The sequence below is a fragment of the Drosophila ficusphila genome, unplaced genomic scaffold, assembly GCF_018152265.1.
Source record: "Drosophila ficusphila isolate 14025-0441.05 unplaced genomic scaffold, ASM1815226v1 contig_106, whole genome shotgun sequence".
In the NCBI taxonomy this organism is placed as follows: Eukaryota; Metazoa; Arthropoda; class Insecta; order Diptera; family Drosophilidae; genus Drosophila; species Drosophila ficusphila.
Genome location: NW_025063993.1, coordinates 12,553,552 through 12,571,917, shown reverse-complemented (window position 1 = coordinate 12,571,917; position 18,366 = coordinate 12,553,552). Strand labels below are relative to the sequence as shown.

Below are 18,366 nucleotides of genomic sequence, written 5' to 3'. Positions count from 1 at the left end.
GAAGAGGAAGAGGGGGAAGTAACAGCTTCCAGCTTCAGTTTCCATAGACAAGTTCTCAGTTTTCGCATTGCCAACAATTAGGTGGCAGCAGCTGGAGGCGAAACACTCGCAGAAAACTAGACCACCGAATAGCGGATTTAATGGCCAATCTCAATCAATTGAATACCCCATTTCGCTGAGTGTAAAATGCCTTTCTTTGTGGTCCAGCGGCAGCGAAGAAGTGGAAAACCAACAGAGTCCAGGCATAGTTCAAATACGGCACACGCCCCAATAATAACAGCCAACAACAACAACAGCAACAACAACAATGACAATCCTGGCAAACTCAACAATAATCGACAACAATAAAAAAGAAAACACAAAAAAAAACAGCAGGCAGAATCCTCTTGGCAGTGGTTAGGGAAATGGAAATGGAAATGGAAACGGGATGCCAAGTTGCCCAGTTGAGCCCTCGAAGAATTTATCGAAATGAAATTGCGACCTTTTTATGAATATTGCATGCGAAATGAAGAGCCAGCCAAACCCGCGCAGCCAAAGAGCATTAAAAAGGTTAATCAAGAAAAAAAATGAAAGAGAAAAGGAGCGAAGGGAGAGGGGAGTAAGAGAGGGGAATAAGAGAGGGGAGTAAGAGAGAGAGGGGGGAAAGGAAAGCAAGTACAAAAAGGAACTTTTAACCAAATTGTTGCCAGTCATAATTTGTGATTTCTGCTTTTGCACCATCATTCAGGCAATTTCTAGGCAATTAGCCGGGGTTAGGAAAACCAGAGCCAGAACCAGAACCCAGTTGCCGCCGAAGGGCTGGAAAATCTACCCGACCGCCGTTCGACGCGACTGGAAAAGCCGCCTTTGGCCATAACATGGCTTTATTTGGCTTATAAATTGTTAGCAGTCCCGGCTCCCAGGCTCATGAACTTTGCTCATAATTCAACACCTCTAGCAGACCGGGCCAAACAAAATTAATAAAAAATAGGGGGCGGTGGTATAAATAAAAAAAAAAACAAGACAAAGAAAAACAACGGGGGGAAAAAAACAAAAGTACAACGAAAACGAGAAAACCTTTTTCAAATTAAACTTTTGCCAGCCCTCGCTGGGCTTCGCTCGCTCTCTCTCTCTCTCTCTCCTTCCCTGTCCCTGTCTCTGTCTCTCTCGTGACCACTTGATGATGCCGCCCTCCGGTTTTACCGGAAAATACAAAGTCGGCGGCACTGATAGCCCAGCACCAACACCACCCACTTCTCCCGACGACGACGGACATAGCTTTATTGCAGCTAAACAATTTTCATAGGCTATCAGCGCGGTGTTGGCAACTTTTCCTCGAGTGCAGCAACAAATTAAATTTGCGCTGGTAATTGGATTTGAAAACACTTCGCCCTGTCCAGACTTCAGAATCTGTGTGTCGGTTGTATTTAATGCCGCCAACAGCCGCAAGGAAGCTTTTCGCCAGGATGCTGGGCAGCTGGCAGGATTTTCGGTCGAGCTTTGGCCTAGAAACAGAGAGTCCGAGTTCGTGGGCGAAAAAAAAACAAAAATGGAAACAAAAAAAAACACACACACACACACACAGGCGAGGGCGGCGCATCAAGTAAACAAAATGAACTGACATAAAACCGAATTGAAGCGGCAATGTCAACAGTTTGATAATTATGAGAGGTGAGGAAAACGGAGGGAAAAGCGGGAGGAGAAACAAAAAAAAAAACCAAGAGGGATTTGTTTATCGACTAGGTGACGGAAATTAAGCAACAAACGCCAGAACCTAAGGCCGGAAATTATAAAAATGTTCAAATGCAGATTTCCGGCGGTAACTCAGTTCGATTGGCAACCCAAGTCACTCTGAATTTAATGGAAATATTTTCCTTTCTGTTTGTTGTTTTTTGTTTTTTTTTTTTTTGGGTTATCATTTTCCAAATCATTTGAGCTGCCTCCGAAAACAATTTCAATATTTTTTCGCCAGCCGACTTCAATTACATTTACAAGTGTGCTCGGCTTGGGAAATTCAATGCCAAATGCTTTGGATAAAATGGCAAAAGCCATTAAATAATCTCACCTAGGAAAGCGAGGAAAGCCAGCGAGGGGAAAGCGAGGGAAAGCGAGAGAGAAAGAAAATTCATTTTTCAAATCCCAATCACAGTTATTAAATCTTTGCTATATGGTTATGGTTATTGTTGTGATTTGATTTTATGGTAATAGATGAAATGCGAGAGACAGACAGTCACAGGATGGCGAAGAGCGAAAGGACGAGAGGAGGCGGCGGCGGCGGCGGCGAGCTTTTCTCTTTGCAAACTAAGAGAAGGACCTTCGTTCGCTCTGTTATTGTAGTTTGATGTTATCCTTGCTGCTACTGCTGTTGTTGTTGTTGTTTTTGTTGTTGTGCCTGCCATTTGCGCGCGCTCTGAAACATAAGGAAAATGAAAGGATGGGCGGCGGCGGGGGAAATAGGGAAAAAAGGGGGGCACCACAAACGGATGAACGAAAGAAAAACGGCCTAAAATGCTTTACTGACGTCATAAAAGTGACTTTTCTTATCTGGCAGCGTATATCTGCAAGCGAAATGGGACACAAGCGCAGGATGCTCGGCTCTGGTCTAAATTTAAATGTCGCTGGCAGAGCGGCAATCCTTCAGTCCTCCTGTCACTGACGTCGCATGAAAGGAAAATAATTATATTTAAAGGCAATTTGGGTGGCTGTCCCGCTGCCGTTGCCGTTGCCATTGCCGCTGCTGCTGCCGCTGCCGCTGCCGCAGCCTCATCTGCATCCACATCCTCGTCCACATCCTTTGGATTCCGTTTCAGCGCTTCAGCATCAGCTGCAGTGTCCTTGACCGAGTTTATGTAGATTTGCAAGGCTTTACACCGCGCGTATGTCCGTATGAGTGTGTGTGTGTGTGCTTCTTTTGCACTGCAAAACATACATACATATATAAATATATGTATGTATATTTGAATATATATATACACAAGTATTTGTATAATATTTAGCAGTCGGCGCCCGCTCACATCTCATTATTAACATATTTCGAGCTATTTTCTTATGGCTGCTTTGGGACTGCGGACTGGGCCAACGCTGCGTATGCGTTATATTTTACGATTCCTTCGTGTCTATGTCTCTGTTTCTGTTTCTGTCCATGTGTGTGTGCTTGTGTGTCGGTGTGTGCCGATGTGCTGATGATGTGTGTGTTTGTGTGTGGGCGTGGCCCGCCATGTGACTTATTTGAGCGTGTTTAAGCATTTGTGCTGTTGTGATTGCCTATGTAGTACAGGCTGCGAGGGGCGAAGGGAAGAGGAAGGGGGGAGGGGAAATAGAAAGGGAAAGGGGAAAGGGGCAGAAGGGGGAGGACTTTTACTCTTGTGTTTGGTTGCCTGGCGACATTTGAGTTTTGAGGTGTTGACTTTATGGGGCCATTTGAGGCGCAGATTTAACGCCTGTCTGGATTTATGACTCAAGCAACAGAGTTTCGTTCTCCCCACGCGCACACACACACACTCAGACACACACACACGCAGACACAGACAAAATGAGAAGGCAGGCTGGCTGAGGAGGTGCAACTAGATCGCTTTATTGCACCCACAAGCCACATAATTAAGTTTGCCGTATTATTACCAACATAATTAAGTTTACACCCGGAGATAATCAAATATTTAGACCCATTCAATCAACTGCAAAATGCACACAAAACACCGGATGTTGTGATGACAACAAAGCTGTTACAAATTAATCCAAAAAGTTGCCATACTTTGCCAGTTACCATTATTATCCGCACCAGGACAATGGGCCACACAGCAAAATGTCTCCTTCGCCGCGGCAAAGTTGTAGCAAAATAAATTATGCTTACGATTTGTAAAAGCTTTAATACGCCCCAGAGCCAAATCCTGAGTGCACACAGCAGGAGCAGAAGCAGCCAGCTGGAGCGGCATCAGAAAATCAGGCACTCGAAGAAAATAATCCCAAACTTGTTGGCTAATACCTTAGACTAGAGTACAAAACGAAGGAAATATTTAATATATTTCAGATTATACTTAGGCATAATTTCTCGGCCTTGTAAAACTACTTTCTACTAGGGATTCTTCTGGGATTTAATGGCCCTAATAGCTCACTCATTTTGGCCATAATTGATGGCGGTTGTAATGGCTGTAAAGTCATTAGCCCCCGTTTTTCTCTCTCTGTAGAGCAGCTGCTGTGGCTTGACTTGCGTTTGCCTGGCTCCAAAGACAACAATGAATAAATTTAATTTTAGCTGCGGCCGACCTACCGCACATAACTCCAAGTTGTTGCCGTTGTCGTTGTTGCTTGTGCTGTCGTTGTTCATGTTGACTAAACACCTTTGAGTTGGTGCCTCGCCCTCAGGCAGCTGTCACACGGGTTGTATACGTTATATTTCCCCCAGCTCGCACTCTCTTGCTTGCTCTTTCTCTCCCTCTCCCTCTCGCTCTCCCTCACTCTCTCTCTCTCGCAGCGAGTGCATTATAACTGCATTTTGGTTTTGATGACGTCGTCAGCGTCTTCGTCTGATTTGTAAATTATGCTGGCTTCACAGGGGATTTCGCTGCCAACTCTTAACCTTCCGCTTTTAACTCTTAAATAAACGTTGAAGGGAGCGAGCTTTCGTTGCAAGCTTTTCACCTTACTCAACCATGTGACTGGCGAGAGAGCCGAAGAGAGCGAGGATGCTGGCCGGAGAGCTTTGCTGATTTTCGCTGATTACGTAAATAAAGGCGAAGCCTGCAAGCCGAGAGCCACACAACCACCAACGGAATGTGTGCGGCCAGAACTGTTATAAACTAAATAAATTTCACTGGAACAGCCGAAGGCGTAATCGCCAGCCGAAGGACCTTAAATCGCCGAAGCTTTCACGACCCGAATCCGTTAACGTTCGTGTGTGCGTGTGTCTCTACACGAAATGGGGCGAGCAGCGACGTCGCTGCGCTGCTGGAAGCTCGCAAAAAGAGCGCTGCGAGCTGCGAACGGCGAACGGCGAGAAGAGAGCGCTAGTGGCTGGTCCTGCTGCTGCTCCTTCGGCTGGCATATCCTTTTGTGGTGAAAAGTCAGTCAGAACGGGAACGTCGTCGCGAGCTGTGCTTGTTAGCGCTCTCTGCCAGCTGAGTGTAACGCCATTTTGTAACGCGAACGCAATATAGTCAGACTCTGTCGGCCACTATAGTTTTCCACAAGTCCTCTCGTCCTTCGCGAATATCCAAAAAAAAAAAGAAAAAAAAAGAAAACGGAGGAAAATAAATCATAAATTCCAGCTTGTGTGTGTGCCGCCAAGTGAAATCGAGTCGCATCGAATCGTATCGAATCGAATCGAATAAAAATCAAATCAAATCTGAAAACGGGGCAGGAAAAGCAGGAAAAATCCGAGAAAAGTGCGTCAGCAGCGGTGGCCCAGTAGCAGCGCCTCATCATCGCATCATCCTCGTTAAAAAGTAGAAGCAGTGAAACTGAAACTGAATCTGAATCTGAACCTGATTCAGAATCAGAATCAGAATCCGAATCTGAATCTGAACCTGAAGCTCAAGCTGTAGCCGAAGCTATAGTCCTGATGCTGATGCCTCAGCGGGAGGCGGGCGGCAAAAAAAGAAATCAAATTACAAAACAGCAACACTCACACACACACACACACACACAGACACTTACACACTTGCAAACAGCAAATCAAGAACACATAGATACACCAACACTCATGTCGACTGAGGGACTAACACACGCAGCGTTGAAATTGACGCAGACCATAGACCATATAATTTAGCACACAAGTTAAACGCAACAAAAAAATCACAAAAAAAAAAAACGGAATGGAAAGGCAAATAAAAAAAGCAGGAGAAAAGGAAAGCAAATAGAGAGCACTTGCTGGGGGAAAATCAAACGAACGAAAATTTCGATTGTCAGGCGAGGCATTAAAGCCAAATTAACAAGTTGCAAAACCTGGCGGCGCACCAAATGAAAATCCCGCCCAACAACAATAACAGAAAAAAGTGTTGAAAAATGCCAGAGCAGCTGTGAAGGATTCGCGGCGGAATGGGCGGCGGGGGGCGTGGGGGGCCTACAAGGGTACAGGCAAATACCAACGCACTTAACACATATTTACCAACACAGCGGCAGCACCCAAACACACACACACACGCACACACCGACATTTAGGGGCACAACAAAAACAACGCGAAAAAGGAAAAACTCGCTGGCAAAAAAAAAAAAAAAAAAAAATATAAAAAAAAAGTGGAAAAACTTGAAACGCGCCAGAGATTCGAGTCGTGTCGAGATTCCATGTTATATTGCGGACTTGTTTTGCTTCTCTCTCGCCTTTTGTCCCTATGTACATTGCCCAGATATATTTTTAGCACGCGGGCGAAAAATTTAAATCGCCATCGAACGGAAAAAAATGAATAACACAAATGTTGAGGCATGAAAAAAAAAGAAAAGTTTCCACAAACTGTGTGCGTGTGTGTGTGTTGGTGTGTTGGTGTGTGCATTGTTTTTTGCGTGGCGTTTTGGCCCACAAAAGTCGGGCTAATAAAATATCAACAAGATGCGAACGAAACACGAAAAAACAACAATAATAATCGTCTGTGTTGGTGGCATATTGAAAAGGCTGCGCCTTCTGTCGCAAGGATAACCGAGCGAAAGAAGCAGCAGCAGCAACGTCATACATGTGCAAGGATATTATCAACGTCATGCCTGTCGAAGTTCACACAAACACATACACCTACACTCGCAGTCTGAGATAAAAAGAGAGAGATAGCAGACAGGAAAGAGAGGAAGAGAGATAGAGAGAGCTGCAGCATTTGGTGTGGCACATTTAGTTGTTGTTTGTCCTTACCAACCATTAAACGTATTTATATTTATGGATACAGGATACAGGTCCTTCGTTCCGTTAGTGGGCGGCGTGTGTGTGTTAAACGCATTAAAGCCCCCAGTTGATGTGGATAAATCTATTAAAAATAATTTCAACTAAGAGTAAATAACTCGCACTGAGACTGAGACTGAGATAGGGAACGAAAGGCCTGTGGCTGGCCATGCATTAAGGGCAAATCTAATTTATCTGAGCCACATCCACATCCATATCCACATCCTTGCCATAAAGTCTATGAGCCATCGAGCTTCGAGTGGATTTTCCTGCCACATTTTCTTATTCTTCCCAAAGCCCTAAATGAAAGGGTAACTTTTTAAAGTGCCAGCCCATTTGGTTGAGTTCGCCTCGAGTTGAGAAAAGGAGCTTTGCTACCTGTTTGGCCATTACTATCTCACTGATCCCATCTTCAGATGGATTCCCTCGCGTGCTAGGGAAATTTTTGAGCTGGGACCCTTGGTCCTTGGTCCTTGGCAATTTGGAAAAGTTTTGTCGGCCAAGAAACAACAATCGAAACGATATAAAAATGTCATTTAACACGCTAAAGGGAACGGGAAGCTGGGAGCGGGAGTTGCCGTGAAACTTTTCCTCTTTTGGGGTAAAAAGAAATTAACTTTATTGGCCGAATCAAGCGAAAATCGCTAAACAAATGCGCCCAAGCACCTTTTCAAGTGGTGGCTTAAGCCGCGAGGGGAGGTCCTTTCGCATTTCCCAAGTTGCCAACTAGTTGAGCCTTGCCACACACACACACGCACACACATGCAGTGCAATCTCCAGCACGCACACTCAGTTGCCAACTAAACACATGGCAAATGTGGCAAACTTGAAACTTATCGACGGCTCTAATCTAAACGGGACAAGCTGGCCGAAAAACTTTTGCCACCCCACCTCGCCTAAGACACTAATTCGCAGGACTCGCAGGATTTCTCTCCCTTTTAGTCCCCCTCCACATTGTTCATGCGGCGCAGAAAAGTAGGCTATAAAAACTATCAACACAACTCAAGTTTTGTGGCAAGTTGTTGTGTATGGGATTTCTTCTTAGGTGCTGCTGCTGCTGCAGCTCACAACATAAAAATAGGAAAAGTTTTGTTGTTCTATACGGCTGTGTATTTTTAAGTTTTTCCTGCCAGCCTCTCTCCCTCTTTCACTGCCACTGGATCATATAATCCTTTCACTTAACAAGCAAACTTTTTGGCAGCAGCCGAAACGAAACGAAACGAAAGGAAAGGAATGGAAAGGAAAAAACTTTGCCAAACTCCTTTGCATAAACACAAACATGACCGTAGCGGAGCAGCAGTTTCTCCCGAGTCATATCTCCGTGTAGATGTAGACATGAAATTTATGCATTTGCTGCCAGCCCGAAAAGTATTTATGTATGCGCTTATAAATATATGCCCCCTTTCGCCAGCGGAGAGATGTAGGGAAGGCAGAGTGTCTGTGCAGATAGCCAACAAATTTATGCTAGCAATATAACAAACAAAATATTTGCGCACGAGTTGCAAAAACTTTTCGGCAGAGCAACTTTAAAATAACACCGAAGAAAGCTGCCTCATGGCCTCATGGTGAGCTAGGGCTCACAATCTCTGCCCCCAAAGTAAAAACATGCAACATTGTTTTTTTTTTTTTTGCTCTTGCGTTGCCTTTATACATATATGCTAATTAAAGCGCCTACGCCTAGACATGTGGGGGTATTTGTCAGGGATTATTTTCGTGTAGAGCAGCACGCTTCGCAAAGTGTGGGGGAAGCTGCTAAAAACGGATCTCTCATATGTTTCGCTAATCTTGCGAGTTTCTGGCATTTGTCAAACGAAAAGCAATTTAAATCCAAGTATAAAGCGAGCTTAAACATTGTTTTTGAGCGCAGTTCATTTCTCGCAGCTCGCAAATTTTTACCAAATTCTTTGAGTATTATATTCACAGCCAAATTTAATCTGTCTGTGATTTTCGAAGCCGTTTTAAAAGCCATTACATAAATAAACTCACAACTGAACTTTCGACCCTGTCCATTAAAAGCTCCATTATGACACAGCTTAGCTCAATTAATTACCAGATCAAAAGCTGTTTAATTTTATTTTATTGAAATTCACCAGATTATTTTCGCTAATGCCATACAAACATAGATTACTGCGAAACATTTATTGCCCTTGTTGTTATGAGTACGAAAATTAAAGACTTTCGTCGCTGCAGTCAATAAATTAAACACAATTAAAATTGGAGCAGTGCAAAATAACACAAATTGTTCGCAAAAAAAGAAAACGAGAAGAGAATAGAGGGTGGAAAGCCAGGCCAACTGCTTTGTGATTTATAGAGCAAAACAAATATAATTAAATAAATCCTCGAATAAATACACAACCCACAAAACACACTCACACACACACACACACACACAAAATACGAACACAATGCAAGCCAAGTGATTTCTTTTTTGCCGCTCGCTTTGCTGGCAACAAGTAAAAATAATTAATTATAGATAAATGCGTGCGACGCGTGTGAGATAAATTGCCAAAGCAACGAGAGCAACCAGCAAAACCCGAAAACAACAACAACGAATAATAATAACAACAACAACCCCTGCCGATGTAATAAATGACTGTGCCGCAAAATGAGCTTTTAGTTTAATTAATCAAATGAATAATAATCAGCACTAAATAGTTGTTGTTCGGGGTGCATGTACACAAATACACGAATCGCGTAGAAAATGGCGAACTGAAAGCGGATGCAACATGGCCAACTGAGGAGGCGGCGGCTAGGACAGCATCATCAAGGACGACAAGGACCTCGACCCCGTCGGCTGTCGCTGTGATTCATTCTGGCCGCCCAACAAGGCAACAACAGCGAGCGCGGCGATCAGAGCGTTAATAGTGGTGCTGCACCGCCGGCGGTTAGCGGTGCAGGTGGTGCAGGTGGTGGAGGAGGAGGAGGAGGAGGAGGTGGAGGAGGAGGAGGAGGAGCGGGTGGTGGAGGAGGAGGAGGCGGCGGAGGAGAAGGAGGAGGAGGTGGCAAAGGCGGAGTCGGGGTTGGAGGTCCTGGAGCAAACGGAAACGGAAGTGCTGGCGGTGGGGCGGACTGCAGCAGCGACGGTGATCCCAAGAAGTCCTTCTCGCTGCACTGCTGTTGCGTGATCGTCGACATCACACCAGTGGCGCATCCAGGAGGACGCCTGACATCGGCAACAACGGCCTCGGGAAGGGATGCGGGTGGAGCCGCCGCTTCCGGCGGTGGCGGTGGAGGATTGGGCTTGGGTCTCGGCGAGAATGTCTCCCAGTTGGCCAGCCAACTGTTTCGCTTCGGCAGCAAAAAGCGTCCGGGTGTCTGCATCTGCAATGCCCAATGCCGTCTCCAATCCCTGGGAGAAACGCCGAGCAGTCTGGGCTCGACCACTATCAAGACCCATCATGGCAGTCTGGACAGATTGCTGCAAAAGGGCGAAGCGCCGAGCGGTGAGCGATCCATAAGTTGGGTCGTCGATGGTGGAGCGGCGGGTTCGGGTGCTCTGCTCAATGCCTCCTCCGATGAGAGTGATGAGAAGAAGAAGAAGGTGCTGGAAGAGGGCTCTCAACTGCCGCCCCCGCCACGCCCCCCCGTCGCGTTCGCATGCCAAGCCCACGGCGAAGGAGGAATTCGATCGGGGCGTCGAGGTGGAGAAGTTCTATCACCAGATCAACGGGGACATCTTCGAAATCACGCGGAGAGTGCGAGCTCGCGATGAGGAGACCATGGAGCAGAAGTGCATCCGCCGGAAGGGATCCGTTCGGCTAACCGAACCCACTGGCCATGCTCACGTGAGGATCGAACAGAGACCGCAGTTGCCACCCAGGAGGCAGAAGAGCGCCGAGGAGGTGGCCACCATGCCGAAGAGCGCTCTGCGCCAGCCTTCCGAGCAGCTGGAGTGGTTCGATCGGCGGGCCCAGCAGCGCCACTCCGCCCGATCCGCCGAAGGTGGCCAGGTGCGCGAGGAGACCATGGAGTGGCTGAAGCTCCAGAAGACCGCCAGCCCGATTCAGCCGGTGCGCACCTCCTCGGGTCCCAGTGAGATTACGGTCCTCAAGGATGAGCTACCCGACTGGTTGCTGGAGCATCTGCCCCGTAAAAAGGAAAGGGAAAGGTTACCCTCGGATGCTGATAAGGCAGTGGGTTCCGCCTATGCCAAGGCTCTGTCGGAGCTGCTGAAGAAACCCCTTTCCCGTCAGAGTTCCGGACCCTGTGAGTTCTCCCTCCTGAAAACGGACATCGTGGAGTGGCTAACCAAAATGCAGAGTGGTACAAGTGGCGGTGCGGAGAAGGGAAAATCCCGTCGGTCGCATCATCGCCGGAATGGCAGTGGTGGCGATGCCCAGCCCCGTTCCAATTCCCAGGAGGATGCCCAGGATCAGGCGAAGGCCAGCCATCGCAAGAGGCACTCCTTGGGCCACAGTGGAGCCGTGAGTGAGGAGGAGCAGCAGCAGCTCACCGCCGATTGGATAGCGTATCCCCTGCACAAGTTGCAATCCTTGGGGAAGCAGCCACTAGCTCCTCAGCCGCCGGAACGGGTGAGCATTCCCAGTGGCTATGCGGTGCCCAGTGCCCTGTCGCACACGCCGCTCTGCCAGCGAAGGGAGGAGCGTTCCCGGGAGCGGAGACTGCGTCACTCGGCCAGCGAAGTGGTGGCAAGTGGTGGAGGAACCTCCTCGAATGTAAATACCACCCACTTGGAGCGACTCTACGCGAAGCCGCACAAGGAGCGGTATCAGTATGTGCCGAAGAAGGAGTCCAGTGGCAGCAGGAAGGAGCGCTCGCGGCGCCACCAGACCCAGCGATCCGCCACGGTGTCCGACATGTCCGCCCAGCGTTCCGGTGGCCACAAGCGCAAGTCCTCCAGCGCGGAACGCGCACCGCGCTCCCCATCCCCCGGACCCTGCACCGACCCGGATTGCCCGCTGCTGCCCATCTGCACGGATCCGCATTGCAGGTACCAGGAGTGCCAGGCACGCCAGTGCATCACGTCGTCGGTGAGCTCGGTCAATCTCGCCCGGCATCAGCAGTTGGCCCAGGTGCAGCTGCATGCCGTTCCGGCTCATTTGGTTGGAGCGATGGGCTCCGATGTCCCGACCACGCCCTCCACAACGGCCACGCCCCCGCCATCGGGTGGGATTTTGGGTTCGGCAGGGATTCAGGGAAGCACTGGGGGATTGGGAGTGGGAGTGGGAGTTGGAGTTGGAGCACCGGGATTGCCACCCAGCGAGCGAAGGCTGGTCATCTGCCATGATTGCCGGTCGTGCGCTCCATTACTCAGCTGCCAGAATCGCAAATGCCTCAATGCCGCCAAATGCAACTCACTGCCTCGCTGTGCCGCCGACTTTAATCGCCTGCGAACCCAACTGGCCCAGCCCCCGACGACCTTGGACGACATTGAGCCGGCGCCACTCGATGATTTGGAGATGCAGCCACTGCCATCGCCACCGCATCCGCATCCGCATCATCACTACCGCAGCAATTCCCAGCCAAATACGTTGCAGCGCGGCGATTCCGCAGCCAGTTCGAATGGAGGAGGAGGTTTGGGATTGGGATTGGGCGGAGGAGGACATCATGGCAGAATGGGCTCTGGAGCTCAGGGATCGGGACTCGCCTGGCTGGAGCCCACAACCACACTAGTGCAACCACTGCCCGCCTATGTGCACCACTCGAATGGGAAGCTGATGAAGTCCGCCTCGGCTGCCTCGTTGAACTCGCGGAGGAGGCGCCACAAAACGGTGCACTTCGGCGAGAACCTGCTGCGGGAGGTGTGCCAGAACAGGAAGCTCATCAAGACGGAGGCCCAGGTGCCCTCCGGTTCGGCGCCCATGAAGGCCAACATCCAGATGCTGTACAATTTCGTGGAGGGAGTGCTGAGTGCCTGGGTCGACGATGATGAGGATCAGGTTCGTTCTGGTGCGGAATCGGAACCCGAACACGGGGTGGTGCCCATGCAACCGATCCACAGATGCAACCGCCTGCGTTACCAGTGCATCCGGCGCGTCGTCGAGGAGGCCGCCGATCTCCAGGGAACGCTCAAGCTGGGCAACTCCCGCTATCGCCATCGCCATTGGCGCAGCACCGCCAAGCAGTGCAACGAAATGTTCCTTCGCAAGGTAGGATTACCTGATCCCTTACGGGGTTTACTATATGGGTTTATTTTCTAAACAAATTTAAAATTCTCATAGAAGTTTCAAAATGCATAAGTTATATTTTAAAGCAATATAGATGGGTTATATGTTTATTAACTCTTATTGGTCATTAAACTTATAACAAATACTATTGTGAAATTATTCTATTAATTGCAAGCAGTGCAACGGAATGTTCTTTCGCAAGGTAGGATTACCTGATCCCGAAAGGGGGTTTACTATAAGTATATCATATGGTTATTATAGAGGTTTCAAAATGCATAAGTCATATTTTATGACAGTATAGATGGAATATATGTTTATAAACTCTTATAGCTCATTCAATTTATAGCAAATACTATTGTAAAATTATTCTATTAATTGCAAGCAGTACAACGAAATGTTCCTTGGCAAGGTAGGATTTACTGATTCCAAAAGGGGTTTACTATATGGGTTTATTTTCTAAACAATTTTATAGTTCTCACAGAAGTTTCCAAATGCATTAGTTGAATTTTATGGCATTATAGATGTGGTATACATATTTATTAACATTTACATCTCACTAAATTTATTGTGAACTCTATGGTTAAGTGTTCCTATTTTTTGTAATAGGCTATTTAAGAATTTTCTAGCAGACATTTAAGTACGTAATGCTTATATATCTGACTCTTACAAAGTAATAATATTAAACGAAAAATTACAAATTACCAAACGGAATTACTAGCTAAAATAAAATAATATGTAGTTATATATGTATTCAGATACGATTCCAATACCAAATCATTGCTCATAAATGACGCTCTTCTTGCAACCTGCAACTTTCCCAAGAAAAAACCTTTTCCCAATCACTTGCGTTGAATACATTTGTGGAGGCATGCTTTGAACTTTTGCTCCCGTGGAAAATGAATGAAAATCGCGTGAGAAAATGTCGCCTTGGAGCGGCGAAGGCAGAGAGCAATTCCCCCCGCTTAGTAAGAACCCAACCCAACCCACCGCGAATTCCTTCAGTTAAGTGTATTGTCTGTCTGCTACAAATTCATTTTCTGCTGCCTAACAAAACGTTGATCAAAGCCAAAGCATCCTTTTCACGCTCGAGCTGCTCCTGGGCTCCTTTTCTGGCTCCACAAAGGAGCAATAAATTAGAGCATTAGCCCCCCAAAAACCCCGCACTCCGCGCCATTCGAGAAAAGCTCTTAACACACGGACAAATAGCGTTCATGGGGAAAGCGGGGAGTTGTAGGGGGAGTTGAGGGAGGGGGAGTGAAAGGTGGCAAATGGGAAATCGGGGGTGAGAAAAACTGGTACTTGTATTTAGTTTTTCGGTAATGAATGGCATTGATTGCAATACGCATGAATCAAACGGCTTCAAAGTGATAAAAGGCCATTTGTCCGAAAAAGCTGATGGGAAAATCGAACGAACAAGAGAATGAGTGAATGAAAGAGAGGGAGATAGAGAGGTGGAAAGTGGGCGTGGCCGGAAAATGAAAAGCAATGCATGGGGCATTTGAAAATAGGTAGATAAAGAAGACCATGCTCGGATATATAGCCTCTAAATGTGAGTAACAACTTCAGAATTCATTGGGAACACACACACACACGCATGGCATCTGTGTGTGTTTACCCTGCATCCTGTGTCCTGCATCCTGTTGCAAAGCTTCGTTCGGTTATCCTGACAGGCAAATAAATACACTGGTCAAGGGTTTTACATGCAGTCCTTGAATCTGCACAAAGATACCAACCGAGCAACGAGAAGCACACACAGATATTCAAATGAGTGAGCTTCAATGGAGGAGCGCCTGGCTTTAGTTGGCTTATCAACTGAATGGGTATGCATATTAATTAATGGCCAGATCAGCGGGCTAAAAGAGATTTTCCCGCCCCGAGTGAATGGGATGAGTAGTGTGGAATTGGATTTGCCAGATTTAAGGTGGCACATCTGCGAATTCCACAGCCATTCCCACTTCGCTCTAATTAACGCTTGTTACCCGTCCACATGATCTGAATACCTTAATGCCACGGTCTTTTCGCATCTGTGCCATGATTACTGCACACCAGTTCCACCAAGGTTCCTCCTTGCTCCGTCTTGCTTGTTAATTTTGATTGATTCAATGCTAAACAGTTTCACCTTCAGCCAATTAGGTGGGCGCTCCGCGCTGGCTGGAATATTTAATCAAATCGGAATGACATTGCAGGTTTGCCACCGCCTCTTCCCCCCAACGGAGGAACCCACAAATGAAATGAGCTCAGCTCGGGGATAATTCCAAATTGATTTTCGCAATGCAATGCAGCAATTTGACTGTGCGAACACAACAGAACTCAACCGAAAAGAACCAAAACGAAACAAAACTTTACAAGTCAGCAGCAACGTCTGAACGTATTTTCTCTCGTATTTTAGCTAGAGAAAAACCCCATCACCTATCTGGCAGATTTCGTCTTTGAATCAATTTCGTTTGGCTAACAACATTTGCGCCGGCAACCAGAGAACTTCTTTAATGCCTCACTTAATCGCAGCAATGCCAGAAACGTGCCACATCCACCGAATAACTTTGCCCCATCCCCCAGAGTATCCATATATATAGATTCTTGTCGAGGGAAAACCCTCTGTATAAACACTCTATCAAATATTGTAATTTTTGACAGCGACATATGAAAAGATTTTCGCCATCAAAATGAAGAACTTCAAGGGGGGTGGGGGATGGAAAAGGGGGGTTGGGGGGTGGTGGGTGGAAATTCGAATAAATGGGAGGTGACAATGGCAGTGCCAATGACATCGTATCCCCAGCTCATCTCGTCCACATTTGACATTCAAAAGTCATTGATAATTATGGCTGAAACGTGAACGACAGCCGCATCGAGGGATCACAATCAATTCTTGATTAGAAATCGTAACGAAAGCACCTGGCTCACCAGTGCGGATATACTCGTACGTATATGCGGATATATATATACGCATATATATATATATATTTGTAAGTATAGATGTGCTCCATATAGAGGCCATCAGAAGGCCTAAGTGGGCGGGTTCGTCTGTGCGTAAATTGAATTTTGATTTTGCACCGATGCTGAGATATGGCGTATTAGGCCCCAAAGTAATCAGGTGCGTTTGGATGGATGTTTGGCGAGGTGACGACGAACACGGGGGACGTTTATGGGTAGCAGGGAAAGTCCAGGGAAAGCAGGGAAAGCAGGGAAAGCCCCTCCCCCTCCCCCTCCCAGACTGGCTGGCATTTAATCTTTTGTGTGATTGTTGTTTGGCCGTGTTCGCATTCGTGTTCGTGTTTTGGGTTGCCCATTTAGGCTTACCCATGTGAACGTTTTCGGCCATTCGTGCGAGCTTGGCCATTTGGCCAAAACATCGAGAGAGTGAGAGGGAGAGAGAGGGGTATAAAGGGTAGAAAGGGAGAGGGATGTTGGCCCAGAGGTGAAATCCCTTTGTCAGTTTCAGTTCGCCTGATGAAATCCAAGAAACAAGTCGACAGGCTGGCAGGCAGGCAGTTCGTCTGTCTACCTTCTGCCACTTTTTGGGCCAATTAAAAATTCATGAATCATTTGACAAACTCTTTGGACGAGGGCCAATCTCCCCCAGAGATGACCAGCGGGAATTCCAAATGCGTTGTAATCTCCTGTAAAAGGGTATCCCAAGTACCCGGACCTCTTTAAATCACAAAATTTGATTAGCAGATTGTTCACTGTCCCGGTCTAGATTTCAAATTCAAATGAAGTTACAAAGACGGTTGGCAAAATGTAAGAATTTATTTCAGAGTCTGTTTGGTTTTTAGTTCCAAAAGATCCTCCTTCAGTCACACAAATTTAATGGGAAATGATTTTAGTGTTTCTCTGTGTCCACTCAGAATTTTAAATTGAAAATGATACGAATCATTTTTAGTTTACAAAAATGATTTGAGAATTTTTCTGTGAGTACAGTTTATAAATAATTGATATTGGTAGATTTTTCACTCTGCTTTTTCACTAGCTTTTAAATAGTACTCTTTTATTGGAGTAACTACATTTTTGTGTAAATTCAAATGAACCTACCTAATTTGCAAATTTGGGTTACTTATATTCGGAATTTAAATGAACCTCTTTAATCAAGAAATGTGGTTGCAAGAAAGGTTGCTTGATTGTTGTGGATTTCTCACTTGGGGAATTGGATTTTAAATTCAAATGAACCGCACCAGAGGTGGCTTCCTTTTTTTTTCTACCTACTTCTCAGGGTCAGTGCTTAAATTTAAATGGTAACCTGTACGGGGTGTACTGGGTGTTCAACCCCAACCCACCATTTGATTCCCCGCCCCGCCACGCCCCCTTCCTGCAACAGTTCCACTCGACAGCTTCCGCTCGGCTTGATGATTTCATGGAAAACTTCATTGAGCAAGCGGAAACTATTTCGCTTTGGCGGAGTGCAGGTGCAGGAGTGTTTCTGAAGTTTCCTTTTAAATTTTCCGCCCCCGACTCTTTGAGCCACTTAAAGTGACACGCACAGATATCGATTGGGTGGCTCTGCCCATCCCCAACCCCCTTGCCCTTCCTCCTCCCTTTTCGTCCTCGCAGCTTGTAACCGCTTTGATCTGGGTCCTTTCGCTTCCTGGCCATCATCATCATGTGCCGCAAGGACCCCGTCCTCAGTCCTCCTCCAGTCGCTAAGCAAGCCACGTCTCAGGTTGTGCTCCTTCGGTTATTTGCATGCCTTTGCACTGCTCTTCGATTAATATAAAATTTGATTAAACTTGCTCGCTCCTTTTCGCTCACCGCTCTCCGCTCGTCGATGTTGTGGGTTAAGTACACATGACCCCGGCTGACTGGCAAAAGACTTCGGCTCTGCGCCACAGGAGGTCCTTTAACCCCCTCCTCCCCTTTCCAACTCACCCCCCGAAGAGCAAACATCAGGACCCACTACCCCATCCAAAAAAAAGAAGCAAAAAAAAAAATAAAAAATAAGAAGGCAGTCAAATAAATAACTTGTAAAACATGCATATGAGCAAAAATGTTTGAAAATTGCCAAAAACGTAAGCAGGGGTGGTGGCTCCTGCTGGCTGAAGTATCGCAGTTACCCGGGGAACTGGGGAACTGGCAGCCGGAGGACTCCTTCTTCGTCCTGGTCGAAGGACCCCATCCACAGGAAGGAGAGACGAAACGAATAAACACATTGTAAATTGATTTCCTTGGGAACTCAAATAAAAATGGCATGAAAAGCAAGTGAGCGACAGTTGGGCAAATGGGCAGATGGGCGTTGGGCAGATGGGCGTGGCTCCGGTTGAGGTCCGCCCACCTCGATTGAAACGAATGAATGGGCAAACCAATTTTTATTGCCACGCGGGACACGTAGCCATCGACTTTGGTCTTGGCTTGAATTCCCACATGGACCAAAAAGTCTCCATCTCATCCTTTCTGTATATTATTTTTTTT

General features: G+C 46.8%; 1 protein-coding gene across 11 annotated transcripts in view; it reads left to right on the top strand.

Moving 5' to 3' along the window:
• The window catches only part of LOC108089721 (protein still life, isoforms C/SIF type 2), a 110,371-nt gene that overhangs the window by 19,648 nt on the left and 72,357 nt on the right, over positions 1 to 18,366 (top strand). For 7 of the 11 annotated variants that reach the window (XR_006245310.1, XM_043207433.1, XM_043207425.1 and 4 more), the window contains exon 1: positions 10,204 to 12,948. The exons of the other annotated variants lie outside the window; for them this stretch is intronic. Coding sequence is in view for 6 of the 7 variants with exons in the window: in XM_043207433.1 (XP_043063368.1) it covers positions 10,309 to 12,948 (2,640 nt within the window). In the remaining variant the exon portion in view is untranslated. Of the gene's footprint in view, positions 1 to 10,203; positions 12,949 to 18,366 lie in introns of those variants that run through there. 11 annotated transcript variants of the gene reach the window in all.